The 15,056-nt window shown below is 39.2% G+C and overlaps 1 protein-coding gene across 1 annotated transcript in view; it reads left to right on the top strand.

The window, feature by feature from the left end:
- GRHL2 (grainyhead like transcription factor 2) overlaps positions 1-15,056 on the top strand; it is a 111,736-nt gene that overhangs the window by 62,544 nt on the left and 34,136 nt on the right. The window contains exon 8 of the mRNA XM_068525664.1: positions 10,308-10,466. Coding sequence (XP_068381765.1) covers positions 10,308-10,466 — 159 coding nt within the window. The remainder of the gene's footprint in view (positions 1-10,307; positions 10,467-15,056) is intronic.

Genomic DNA, 15,056 nt, shown 5'->3' on the forward strand with positions numbered 1-15,056 from the left:
GGGCGTGGTGTGGGTGAAGGAAGCTTTAAAAGGGAAAGGTAAACATTTGCTGGAGTCTTTGGTATTGAACTTAAAGCCACGCCTTTGTTCCAGTTTTATAAGGTAATGGATGGCAGGAAAAGCTATAAAGCTGGAGTTAATTCATATATAGAAGGGATAATCTTTGGAAACCATCTCATCCAAGCTATCTACGGCTTAATCTTTTGTTAGAATGTGGAGTATCCATGGTTTCTGGCCTGAATTCTCCCGAGGGCTCTGTAACTCACATGTATCAACTGCTGTGTGTATGCAGAGACTGAGATCGCATACTTGGATTTCATAGACTGACGTGTGTGTGTGTGTGTGTGTGTGTGTGTGTGTGTGTGTGTGTGTGTACCATGGCTAGTATTTATTCAGTGATTACCATATACCAGGCACTCTGCCAGGTGCTTTATATACCTTATGCGATATTCATACTTTAAGTGGATATCATTTTTCATTTAAATAATGAAGAGGTTGAAGTCCAGGGAGCTTACACAATGAATGCACAGCAGAGCTGGGATTCCCACCCTGGTAATGTCTGTCTGAAGCATGTGCTCTTTCCATGGTACCTTTTTGCCTTGGGAGGACGTAGTCATAGTATCTTCTCTGTTATCTGTGGCAAAGGTACAGTCGTCCCCTCCAAGCAGCTTGCCTGCTGCACATCGTGTGCTGGGCCAGGCAGTGGGAATTTACAGACACACCAGCCAAGCAGAGTGTCTGCTGCTCTCAGAGGACATTTTGGCTGGGCCGAGAACTCAGACGTATCTGTAAATGACTGTAACATGAGGAAGAAAGTGACAAAGACTCTGATGAAAACAGAATTAAAGGGCCAGGAGAGTTCTGGAGAGGGAGATAGCCCTGTTTTTTATTTTTTTTTTAATCACAAAATAAAAAGATTTATTTTCTTGAGCACAAATAAGCATCCACCTACTAGATTAGTAGCCAGGAGCTTTTTGGTAACTTTATTTTTTTAAACCATTTTTAAAATTGAAGTATAGTTGATTTACAATGTTGTGTGAGTTTCAGGTGTACAGCAAAGTGATTCAGTTATATATATATATATATTTTTTTTTTTTCAGATTCTTTTCCATTATAGGTTATTAGAAGATATATAATTCCCTGTGTTATACAGTAGGTCCTTGTTGGTTATCTATTTTATATCTAGTAGCGTGTATATATTAATCCCAAACTCCTAATTCATCCCTCCCCTGCCCCCCACCCCGCCCCCGCCCTGCCATCCCCTTTGGTAACCATAAGTTTGTTTTTCATGTCTGTGAGTCTATTTCAGTTTTGTAAATAAGTTCATTTTTTAATTTGTTTTTATTTTTATAAAACATTTCTATTAAGTTTTCTATTTAAAAAAATTTTCCCAATTTCTTATGTAAGAAATTGCAAATGAAAAGTTGAAAGAATAATACAGTTCTTACCACATACCCTTCACCTAGATTGACTCATTGTTAGTCTCTTGCCAGATTTGCTTTCCCTTCTCTCTCTCTCTCTCACACACATACACACACACACACACTTCTCTACTAAAGACTTCCGCACGTAGAGAGGGCGCCGTTCTGTGGGATCAGGGAAGATTCGAGGGAGGGTGTGGCACGGGAGTTATGTCTTCAGGGTCGGGTGGAATTTAGACGAGTGTGGGTTGGAAAGGGGAGCCAGGTGGAAGGACGGGGCGCTCAAAGGTGCAGAGACTGACTGCAGAAGAAGAGCTGGGGGTGGTGGAGCTCGGGAGAGAATTTCGAGTGGGCTGTAAGGAGGGGACGAGAGACGCCAGGAGAAGGGGTGAGATGCCGCGGAGAGAATTGGAGGGTGGGCGAAAGAGGGTTAAGGTGGGAACTTTAGACCCACCCATTTAGGGGAGGTGGAGGAAGAGGAACCAGAGAAGGAAAGGGTGGTCGGGAAGGAGAGGACAGAAGGATGGGGGAGAGGAGGAAGTGGCCAGTGCAGTGGGTGTTGTAGGCAGTGGTTTCTCACAGCCTGAGCCTCTACAAACAGCAGCAGCAGCAACTTGGGAAATTGTTAGAAACGCAGATGCTGGGACCTCCTACCTCAGACCTACTGAACTGGAAACTCCAAAGGGGCAGAGTCTTAACATGTTGTAACAGGGCCTCCTGGTTGCAGACCCCTGCTTATAAGGACGCTACTGAGAAGGCTGACCTGGAAGAAAGCAATCTCAGTAGAACAGTGAAGTCCAAAGTCAGATTCGAAATAGTGGGTGACATGGCCTTTACTTACGGCTGGTAATTTATATGTGCTCATGTTGAAAGCATGCATTGCAGCATTGTTTACAAGATGAAAAGACTAGAAACAGCCTCATGTTAAAGAAATTGTTATTCCATAATCATGGTTCTTTTCAAAAAGAAAAAGAAAGAGCTGTCTTCAAAATATCTTGTCAAATGGAGAAAGCAGGCTGCAGAACTGTGTGTTTACTGTGCTACCATTTGTATAGAAAAGAAAAGGATATGAATTTGCATAGCTTGTTTCTAGAAGGATGCACAAGAAAGTGTGAAGGATACTCAAGAAACTGTTGGTTGGGGAACAATGCTGGTGGGGGAGGGAGTGTAGTTTCCATGTTTGCCCTTTTGAACTTTGTGCTGGATTCAGATATTACAAACTCAAAACAAGTTTTAAGTATTAAACATGAACAGAAAGGGTTTAAAATAATAACAAATGATCAGAAATTTGAGTGAGTGGCTCTTTCAGTCTCTGCGTAAATTCTTATTCTGACTGAGAGCTCATTATTTATGAAACAGGCCAACCCATTGTTACACAATGTCCAAATTTTTCCTTGTCCTGAGGTGCTGTTTCACAAGACCTGTTCAGGTGACAGAGCTGAGTGGCAGAGACTGGCCATTGGCAGAGCAATGAAGGTTCTGCCCGAGAGAGTTCGCACTTGCTCTCTCCCCACCAAAGTCTATGACACTACCCCTTAAAAGTGTCCCACAGAGATAGATTTTATGTTTTAAAAATCAATTCACCTTCATAAGATATCTCTCTATTCGAGTTCTGTGAATATAACTAATCTACTTTGGAATCATTTGGGGAGAACATCACAAAATGCCTTGAGAGAGAGTCCGGACAGGAAGCTCTTAGAGTAGTCTGGTCAGAAGGAGAGCTTGAACTGGGGGCCAGGGGGCCGCTGAGGAAGCGAGCCTGGTGGGACAGTTGGGGAGGTAATATGTATGGGGCTTTGTGGACTGTGCCGTGAGGGTGAGGAGGAGCTTGGAGTCAGAGAGTAGGGCTGGCTGGGTGACCAGGTATCTGAGAAGATGGAGATCGTGGTGGTCACAGGAAGCTGCCGCAGATTTTCATAGCACTTTACAGTTTAAAAACGTGATCTCATTTTAAAGTGTCACAGTAGCAAGCTAGGGATTGCTATACCTATTTAAAAGATGAGACAAATGAGGCCCAGAAAGGTTCAATTAGTCCAAGGCCATAGTGTCAGGATTTGCACCAGGGACATAATTTTGAGTCTCCTGTACCTTTTTCTTTTCTTGCTGTGCTTTCCTCTCATCTCGCCCTCCAGCTTCATAGAAAGCTCATTCCTCTTACAAAACTTCTCCTGTGAGTTGATCCCATTTAATCCCTGCTTCCGGGGCTCTTAGCTCCCACAGAGCCTCCTCCCGTAGCCTTACGTTCATCCTCTCTTGCTGTGTGAACACCTTCTCCATCCTGGAAGAACACCTCTGCGTGGCCCCGCTGCCCGTGTTCCTGCCCAGCCTCCTGCCTCTGCCAGACTCCCCAGCTGAGGTGCTCCCTCTCCATCTTGGTGTCCTGGCTCCCTCACCCCAGCAATCTAGCTTCCTGTCCTTCCCTCTGGGAGTCTGGCCTCCAGAAGGGGTGCAGACCCTCTACTTCTGATCCTGAGGGTCTTTTCTTAGTCCTCACTCTGTCCTCTTGGTAACTTGGATGTTGGATACTGGGGCCACAGTTCTGTCTGCCCTTGGCCTCAGTGATACACCCTTGACCTCGTCAAGTGTTCGTGACTTGATCACAGTGATACAAGCATCTTGGTTGGCCTCTTCTCTCCCCAACTGCCTTTTATTCAGGCTCCCTCTGAACCTCCCACTAGGCTGGTCTCGTCCCTCTTTTGAGAGCCAGGATGCACTTTCTTCTCCATCTCTCTTCCTTTCTAGCTCAGGACACCTATAGGAAATCTTCCCTTGTTGAGCTCTCTCCTTTTTTTCAAGTTCTTACAGTATGTACAGCCTGAGATATTCAACTTAGTTCCTACTTCTATACATTCCACCAGTGTATTGAGAGATGTTATATCTCCCCTCTTCCTTGAGGGCAGGGCCCTACCATAGATTCCTATATCTCCTGTAGCATCTGTATATAGCATCTTCAGTAGCATATATACACGTATCAATACATACATGCATATGTACATACATACATTCATACTGATTCTATAATTGGTGCTTGACTTGTGTTTGTTGATATACAGATAGATAACATTTTTTTGAGGATAAATGTGGTCAGAGCAGCTAACTCTGCTGTATTATCTTTTTTTTTTTTAAATAAATTTATTTTATTTATTTATTTTTGGCTGCATTGGGTCTTCGTTGCTGTGCGTGGGCTTTTCTCTAGTTGCGGCGAGCGGGGGCTACTCTTCGTTGCAGTGCACAGGCTTCTCACTGCACTGGCTTCTCTTGTTGCGGAACACGAGCTCTAGGCACGTGGGCTTCAGTAGTTGCAGCACGTGGGCTCAGTAGTTGTGGCTCGCGGGCTGAGAGCGCAGGCTCAACAGTTGTGGCGCATGGGCCTAGCTGCTCCGCAGCATCTGGGATCCTCCTGGACCAGGGCTCGAACCCATGTCCCCCGCATTCGCAGGCGGATTCCCAACCACTACGCCACCAGGGAAGCCCCTGCTGTATTATCTTGACAACTTCAGCTACACAGAGCAATCCTGACTCTTAGAATGTTTTGCTTATGAAAGCAAGAACATGGATAAAGAGGGAAATGTGTATTTAGATAAGAAATTTTCTCTTACTTCGTTGGACAGATATTTGTTGAGTATCTCCCATGGGCCTGGCACTGGGAGTAGAGTGAGCTTGAGGCAGACAAGGGCCCTCCTCTTATGGGTTTAGAGTCGCATGGAGCAGACAGATAATTACGCACTAAACAGAGAAACAAGATAAATCCAAATGATGTTCAGTACTATGAAGCAACCAGAAAAGGGCAGCGTGGTAGGGTGTGCTACTCGTCATGGGCAGAGGTGGGAGAAGGGGGAGGAAGACAACTCTAGATGGCCAAGGTGGGGATTGCTGAAGAGTTGACATTGGACTGAAACCTGAATGAGAAGAAGGAGCGGGCACTGATGATCCTGGGGCAGCCTTGGAGGTAGAGGGCACAGCACATAGCAAAGACTGGCAACGGGGAGCAAGCTTGGCATATTCTGGCAACGGAGAATATTGAGTACTAAAGGAATATGGAACATGTGGTAGAATATGTGAGTAAGCCAAAAGTGCATCTGTGCATACCCACAGTATCTGTAGGAGAAAATGAAGAAATCTATTCTCAGGTTTTAAATCATTCCCTAAAGGAGCTATATTTATATAATGGAGCTGTCAGGAAATCTAGGACTTTCTTAGATCCTCAACAAAATCGCAAGCTCTCTGAGGGCAGGGAATCTCAGCATTCTTGTGTCCCACCTCGTAGCATGATGCCAGGCACAGAGAGAAGCTATTTGATAAATATTTGATGAATTAACGCATGGAGGAAATGAATAATTGCCCAAGACTGAGATTTCATATATTAATATTATTTACTTTTAGTTTATCTTTCTGTCTCAATTTAGCTTTGCATTTGTACCAAATGCAATCATATAAATGGGAAAAAATGCTGAAATGTGAGCAAACCATCTATAAGGTCTTTAATAATTCTAAGAACCAGAAAGAAAATAGAGTATGGAAACTGGCAAGAGCACACTTAACGTATTAATATATTGTTTGCATTTTACAGTGAAAATGCTGATTTCTTGCTATATGCCATGTCTGTAATTTGGAGGCTAATGTGTGTGCAATTTCTTGTAAAAGAGCTCTTAAGAGTCTCAACCTTAGGAAATAAGTAGCTTTCTTAGTCTCTAGTCAGAGGATCTTCTTGAAAATACAAATTACAATTGTTTAAAGAGGAAAATAAACAATTTCCATCAAATCATGGACCTTATGATTTTTTAAATCCCAAATTGCTTTGTAAATCAAGATTGGCCTATTTATTTTAATGGCAAGCTCTCAGAAAAATCTTGGGAGTTAATAATCAAGTTAATGCAGCAATTCTAAAGCCCATTAATCTGTATTTATTTTAATAAATCTTACTACACACATAATGCACAACTGAGAGGTATTATAACCTGGGTAAAGTCACTTTTCTTTGTAGGAACTACAAAATGGGAATTGTAATTCATGTGTCAAAAAATGATTTTATTAAAAATTATCAGTTTTCATGAGACTGCCTCTATTTCTGGAAAGGTCTTGGTACCTTTACAAATGTTCTTTCTATCTGAATCAATCTTTGAACCAATGACAAAATTAAAATTGTATCTATTATCTGCCTGGATACACCTGATTCAATTAAAATTTTTCTAAAAGATAAATTATGTGCTGTAAGAATTATAGGAAAATAACATTCATGACTCTTGGTTGGCAGACCAATTGTTCATGGCATTTCTTTACATAATTAGGGCTTCTACTAAAGTTAAAAAGAACTTTCTGTCCTTGACATTTGGATGAACATTGGTGAGGGAAAGCATACCTTTTCCCTAAGTTTCTGTAATACACATTTACAAACAGTGCTTTGTAGATAAACTTCCAAGAAATTTGTTGTCACGTTTGCCTGCTGGGTATAGAGCTCAGACATGGTTGGGTTTGCAAGATGAAACAAATTAATGCTTATCAGTCCCAAGCCGAGGTTTTAGTTAATGTCCTTCCATGCCTTCCCAACCCCCGCAATTGCAGTTAAAGTTCAACCATTCAGGTTTTAAGTGCAGCACAGCGAAACTGTGATTGATATCATCAGGCACATAGACTGTGCTTTGCTATTGGGTCAGACAGCCAGGCAAGAAGAAAGCAGTGCCAACCCTATTATAAAATCCCTGCTTGTTAGGATAACTCTGGGAGCTGGCAACACAGTGTAGCAGAGAAGGCAGATTCTTGTGTTGTTTACTTTTTATGGAATCAGGATGCCATGAATCAAAGAAGGCCCACTGGATCTTCTTCTGAGGACCTTTCTCCATTAAGAGGACCTAAGTCTAAGTGTCTCCTAGTGGTAGAGTCCAGTGTGTTGTAGCTCATTTCACCTTTAAGACCTTGTCTACTGGGTGGCTGATCGTTACAACTCCTCCAAGGAGGATTTCGTGTATGTATTGTAGGATATCGCCAGTAAGCATCTATTATTTCAATGGATCTGTCCTACTCAAGTGGCCCTTATAAAAATACATGTTCCATCAGCTAAGCTTTCTTAATTGAGACTTGGAGCTGACAAGGCCACAATTAATATTGCTTCCTGCCTGTCTGAGTGTATGTCTGCTGTGAGTGACGTATGGATATATCAGTAAGCCCAACCATGAATCCCATTAGCTTAGGAAATACAGAACACTTTTCTCTTCTGGCTGCTGCAGGACTAGGCAGGCTTTATGAGGGTGAGGGAAAAAACCAGTCTGGCTGAGGACCCTGTGGATTACACCCACCAACAGGAAGATTTCTCCATGAAATATGTAGCCCTAGGTAGGAACAACCACGTCATTTGATCCCAGAGTGATCATTTGATTTGCTGACATAAAGCTGTATTTATTTATAGCTTCTGGCCAAGATAACCCCATTGTCAATAATGACCATAACAATAAAAGAAGTCAAGTGTTCCCGGAAAAGTATGCTTTTATCTTTTGACCTAATGATGTTGTCTTTCTTTCCCATCTAGCCTCCAACTTCTGTGATTGCAGGGACCATAATTGGTGCATCTGTGCTAGTAACCAGCACAGTCTCAGGGACGTGGTAGATACTTAAAAATATTTGTGGCATGAATGAATGTTCTCTGCTGTTAGGGCATCTCCAGGAGCAGTAGACAGCATTTTCTGTCTACTTTTACCCTGGAAGTTCGGTAGGAGAAACAGGCACGGCGTATTCTTTCTGAGTGGTCTTCATCACTCAGCTCTCCTAAATCATTTGACATTTGCGTCTGTAGTTACTCTTTGTCTTTACCATTCCTAAATAATAAACAGATATTTATGGAATCCCTGGTCTTAGCCCAGTGTCTCTGTGGGTTTTGTATTTCGCTTGCGTCCTCCATGTTCAGTGCTCTGTTCTGTGTTCTCATGGCCTCTGTACTCATCTCTCTCAGGGGAGCCCTGACCACCTTGTGTTGGTCATTGCTGGATTACTCATTGGCCTTCCCCTTGGACTGTCAGCTTCATGAGGCTGGGATCTACTTTCTTCTGTATCCCCAGTTTCTAATATTGAGTTTGACCTACTGTGGACTTGTGTTGATATTTATAGAAAGAATGAATGAGTGAATGAATAAAAGAAATGAATAAATAAAATGACCATATTCGATGTTAGATCATCTTTAGGCACTCATTTTCAGATGCAGCTGGAGAAGTGAGATCCTGTGGCATGACGCCCACAGTTGTTGTGATTAGCATGTCACTGAAACCTGTATCTGGCCTTGACTGCTATTGATGTCGTGCCTTGCTAATGTGTTTCTCGTCGCCAAGTAAGGGGCTCAAAAATTAAATGATTAAAATGATCTTTACGTAGATATAGCACTAAAAATGAGAGATCTGGTTGTATAAATTACCAAAGGTCTACAGGCATAGGACTTAAAATGAATTAGGTCAAAAATTTGAATGGCCTTTAAAATGCGGCTCATGGCAGTGGCTCTTTGCTTTCTGCAGGGTTCTTCTCTGGGGTGTTGAAAGGCTTCAGGTCAAGGGTTTGAAGGTGAATAAAACTTCCAAGGGGATGAAATAAAACAAGAGTCAGATAATACATCCAATGAAATGGTTTTCAGGATAAATAACTGTACAATTTTAAAACAGTGAGTTTAAAGTTTTCTGTTAAATACAAGTAATACATATGGTATTAAATGGAAGTAGTATCAAGGATATAATATAGTATGCCTGTTTTTTCCCAAAGACTGCCTCTTACTATTCATGTAGTTACCACATAAATCTAGGTGCTGTCCTCATATCCCTAGTCTGTGATAAATCAACTTTAAATGGTATATATTGACATCTACACACTATAGAAAAGGAGGATAAATTTAGTCGTTTGTACTTCTCCTTCTATTACTGCCAATATTTCATAATAAAATTACTATTTTTAGTTCTGTTGGGCAGTGCTATAATCTTTAATTATTTGCTTGAGTTTCCATTTTTTCGGATTCATGTCATTTTTGTTGTCTTTCTTGATATCTCATGATGTAAGATGAGGACGCTGGTGACTTTACTACCTGCCCTTCCTCCTGTTCCATGTCTTACCTCTGCCAGCCCTTCTTTTACTTTTTCACTAACATGAAAGTATCTTAGTATTTATATTCTGTTCTTCAGGGAGGGATTTAAAAATGATTTAAAGGGAAAATTGAAAACCAAAGACAAGAAGTGACTTGCCTGAAGTCTGCTTAATGTTAGAGTTGGGACTAAAACCTGGGGCTTTTGACTCCCAATCTAGTGGGCTTTCTAGATAAACTCGCTGACCTCATTCATCAGATGTTTATTGAATGCTTATTCTCTGCCAGGCACTACGTTAAGTACCAGTAATACAAAAATAATAAGAAATTGTCTCAAATCTCATACTCTCATACAAATAGGAAAGACAGATGTGTAAACAAATAACTATGTTTCAGTGCAATAAGGTGCAAAGGAAGGTGTTGTGTAGCTTTCTTTTTTTTTTTATCTCACAGGTCAGAGATTAGAGAAATTGATATAATTATTAGAAGTGACAGCTTTAATACATTGAGGAGACAGCGTTTTACCCAGCTAACTTATGCATGTTTGAAAAATAAGTAAGACTTTGCTAATATAGTTAAAGAGAAGTAATTTAAATTGTCTGTTTCAAGATTAAGTATAAAAGAAAAATTTTTATAAATTTATAACTATAAATTATATAATAAATCATGTTATATGTGTTCAGTAAGTTTTTATGTGAGAATATCCAAATATTCTTCAGTTGTCCTTATAGGTTTATTTAATATTTTAACTTTAAGTCTAAGGCTTATGCATTTTTTTAAATAGATCTTTTTTATGGTGACTTGTGAACTTTTTCCTTTCTTTCTTCCTCCCTCAGATTTTCATCACTGTGAATTGCCTGAGTACAGATTTCTCCTCCCAAAAAGGAGTGAAAGGACTTCCTTTGATGATTCAGATTGATACATACAGTTATAATAATCGTAGCAATAAACCCATTCATAGAGCTTATTGCCAGATCAAGGTCTTCTGCGACAAAGTGAGTAAAGATGACAGTTTGTCATAAAGGTATTTTTGTTATTAGATATTACTTTAATGACATTTCCCCCTTGTCACCTCCTCTTGTCTAGTGGTGTCAAAATAATCCCTTACCAATCACAGTGGGAGTGGTAATCTTTCATTCTCAGTTCCTATTAGATATCTAGGGAGTCATCAATCAACTGTATTTTTTTTTCAGTCAGTCATTCTACCACTAATTTAATGACTGATTGACATTGCACTGTGCTATGAGTCTGATTCAGTTAGATAACTGAAATAAATAATAGATTGTTTTTAGTGGGTATATAGATCCTGTCCCAGAACATATCGATGTAACTGCTATTAATTTATGGGTTAAATGGGGTCTCAGCTAGAGCCTTTTGGAATGGAAATGGCACCTCTAAAATAAGTTCATTAGCAAACATGCTTCAGGAGAAGATGTAGTTTTTGAATCTTCCTGAAACCCCTCATAAAAGACAGAGCAATTAAAATGGCAAAGATTAAAATCCCGTGATTATGTGACAAGAGACCCTTACAAAATCCCAAATGTGAATGGGACCAAACATCAACAATTTCAAGACCTGTGTGATGTCGGCATCGTGAGAGAAAGTAGTGGGCCCACTTGATGACCAAAGAACAGGGAACCTACCAAAGTGACCCATGGTACCAGAGAGAGAAGTGGGCCATCAGAGGACAGTATGTGAAACTAGGGTGGGAGGGGATGGATTGTACAGACTTCAATTTACTGGTGGGTGCAAGGGGACAGAACATTGAAGTGTTCTGGGCTCTGTAAACTCTGGAAAGTTATAAATTGAAGCTCCCTGGTAGGATAAAATCCTGCTCTGAGAAAAGGCTGCCGGGAGTAGAATCCAGGTTGAGTTGAACAAAAACAAAAACAAAGGTTCAAAGGAAAGAGAAGTTCCAAATAAAAAGGAAGAGGGGAAAAGATACAGAGTAGGCAGATCTCAGGAAATATAGGACTATTTTCTTTTATCACTTTTTGAACACAACTGAAGCAGGAGCATGAGAGCCATGAAGCTAGAAGAATTATCCTAGTTCTCTCATTTCACTTAGAAATGACCAGCAGAAAAGAAAACAGTTGAATCCCATACAGTCTCATGAAAAAAATAATTAATATCAGACTGACTTCCTGTGGACAATGGATGCGTGCCAGAAAGACATGCCCACAAAACAGGTGAAACCTATAGCCTAATGTTCCAAAAATGGGCTTAAAATTAACATAATTTTTAAAAAAAAATTTTTTTTTTTTTGAAATTAACAAAATCATGGAAATTATAAAGAGCAACATAAATCACAGTTTGAAAAACTCAGACATGAGGTGTTTGGAGAACAGAATGATTTGAAAAGAGATACGGTAGAATTCAGGAAAGAATTTAGAAGTAAAAGATTAAAATATTTCAGAAGAAAAGACTACACTACAAGCAACACAGAAGTGAATAAATAAGAAAAGAGAATGCCTTAATAGAAATACAAGTTGGAAAAGAGCAAAATTTTAAAAATCAGAGGAAATGAAGAAACAATTAATAGAAAATAATAGATATAGAAAAGAGGTAAAGATGATCCAAGAGACATATAATATGTATCTTTCAGGAAGAAAACTAAAACAATGGAACAGAAGAAATGCTAAAAATGATAATCAGGAAAACTTAAAATAAAAAGTATACATTTTAAAATGGGCTATGATGCACCTGGGAAAGTTGACCCAGGATGAGTTTAAAAATATTCTTTGAGCATCTAAGAAAAATAAAATAGACAATGAGTAATTTATTTTTTTAAACTAATTTTTACTGGAGTATATAGTTGATTCACAATGTTGTTGCACCTGTGTCCAGGTGCACAGCAAAGTGAATCAGCCATACACATGCATATATCCACTCTTTTCCAGACTCTCCTCTCATATAGGCTACTACAGAGCACTGAGCAGAGTTCCCTGTGCTACACAGTAGGTCCCTATTAGCCATCTATTTTATAGTAGATAAGGAGTCATTTATAAGGAAACTTTTATGATCAAACTTTTCAACAGCAACACCTTGTCAGAAGACAATGATATTTAAAGTAATCAAATAAAGAAAATGTGAGCCAAGGATTTTATATCCAGCCAAGCTGACTTTCAATTATAAAGATGACAGGCAAAAGCAAAACAAAATAAAACAAAGAAACAAAACCACCAACGAACAAACAAGCAATCAAAAAATCCAGGGAATATTTCTTCTTGAGGAATCTATTAAAGAACAAGCTTTAGACACCAATATGACTGTAAAGACATTGATAAAAGGACTGATGGTGAGCATTATGTGTATATTTACCTTGGATCTAATTCTAAATGATGGAAGAGACAGTAATGGCAATGTGATATGTTCTGACAGCGTAGAAATAGTACAATTATTTAAAAATTGGGTAGGGTGGGGAGAGAATACGAAAAATAGAATAAGCTGGCAACTGCTTATAGGTGTTAACTGGACGTAAAAGGGTATGAGTTCAGATTAGGTCCCGGGGAGAGGAGTGGAAGGGGAAAAAGAGGTTAATGGCTAATTCAGAATTGCCAGCACTCTTAAAGGTGCTACAGTCAGATGTAGATCAAAGATCTACCATGCCATTAAAATATCTGAGTTGTAGTTTAGCAGAGATAGAGAGTAGGAAGAAGTGGGCATCTGTGAACAGAGGCAGAGATGGTCATGAGAAAAGAGAAGGAAACACGTTAACTAGAACTGCACTGAGTTTAGGGACATGCGGCATAGCAGTGTCTCTAAAATCTCGATAGCCTTTCAGGTCATGACGATTTCAATTAGTGCTACTCGTCAGAGCAGCACAGCCCTCTCGGGGACAGTTAGGCAGCCCCCACGATACAGAGGAGACACAGTTAAGTCAGTAAGACACAGTTGTTGTGTAGAAGAGAAAACTGCCAGCAAGCACAAGTAACTCGCCAGAGTCACACGGTGAAAAAGTAGAGGAGCTGGATGCAAATCCACATCTGATTCCAAACTCATACTCCTTATATCTTTAATTCAGCATATTAAACATCAAGAAAGCATTTTCAAATGACGTACAACATGGAATTTTTAAACTACATGTGGGAGAACGTTTAAACAATTTGAATTCCTTATTTTATTCCAGAAGTTTCAAGGAAGATGGTAGAATCCCCCTCAGTGAATCTCCTTCTTGGAAGGGAGGAGAAAGATTAGGATCAAGGAGAAAGGGAGGGAAGGATTAAATGGAGACCCTGGGCAATCCATTTACCTTTATGTCATAGTTGGAATTGAAAGTAGGAAAGAGAGGGCTTAAGGGATATTCATATAATTATTTTTTTCAAGTGTTGAGGTCATAAATACTAAAAATCAAAACAAAGCAAAAATGCAGAATACATAGAGAGAGTTGTATTGTTGTTCACCTATGCCCTAGAATGAGAGGGACTCTAAGAAACTAGTGATGTAAAGAGTTTCTAGTGGGTAGTTTTTAGTTTCCGTTTCCCAATGTTGAGTGTTAGGAAACTCATAAGGAAGAAATCTCATGGGACAAGCAGGGTGTATTAACCTTAACTGCTATTAATTTTTCTGATAAGCTAGAAACAAAATTTTTTTGCTATAATTTGTCATCATATTTGTAACTCTGGTTTCAAAATCCAGGCAAAACTCACTCCTGGGAAATTAAAAAGAGAAAAAGTTTAATTCCTGCACTTTTCAAATGGGGGTGTAAATGTAAATGATTAATTTGAATTATCCTCTAAAGCAAAAGAATTAAGAGCTATTCCATTTAAAACTGTAAATTTCCCAGTCACAGTCTAGAGTTTTAAACAGATGGTATTCTGCACTATAGTGCAGAATATAGTTCCCCAGCTTGATTTCTAATTAATGCACCTGTGAGATTGCAGATGAAGATAAAGTTCTTCTCTACCTTTTTTTGATATTATGATACTTCTATTGAAATACACATGTTTATTAATTTAAAAATTCAGGATCTGCTATATGGCTGTACCTATATCAATACTTATGTCTATATCTTATATCCGTATTTAATTACTTCCATTATCTTTCAAAAGACAAGAATTATATTGCTGAAGACAGTGACTATATATTGTTCAAAACTTGAGAATAAAGCCACATTCTCTTAAGAATTTTTTTCTCTTTACTAATTCTTGTTTGGAATGATCTTGGAGACAATGACTGTTGGAGATTATGAAAAGCTAAAGATATCACTTCAGACTACCTTCTTAGCCAACTTAAATAGGTTAAGGCCACATTCTTTTTTTTTTTTTTTTTAAATATCTTTATTGCAGTATAATTGCTTTACAGTGGTGTGTTAGTTTCTGCTTTATAACAAAGTGAATCAGCTATACATATACATACATCCCCTTATCTCCTCCCTCTTGCGTCTCCCTCCCACCCTCCCTATACCACCCCTCTAGGTGGTCACCTCAGTTATCTCTTTTTTTTTTTTTTGATTTTATTTATTTATTTATTTTTAACATCTTTTTTGGAGTATAATTGCTTTACAATAGTGTGTTAGTTTCTGCTTTATAACAAATTGAATCAGTTATACATATACATATGTCCCCATATCTCTTCCCTCTTGC

This window comes from Eschrichtius robustus, chromosome 17, assembly GCF_028021215.1.
Source record: "Eschrichtius robustus isolate mEscRob2 chromosome 17, mEscRob2.pri, whole genome shotgun sequence".
Lineage (NCBI taxonomy): Eukaryota > Metazoa > Chordata > Mammalia > Artiodactyla > Eschrichtiidae > Eschrichtius > Eschrichtius robustus.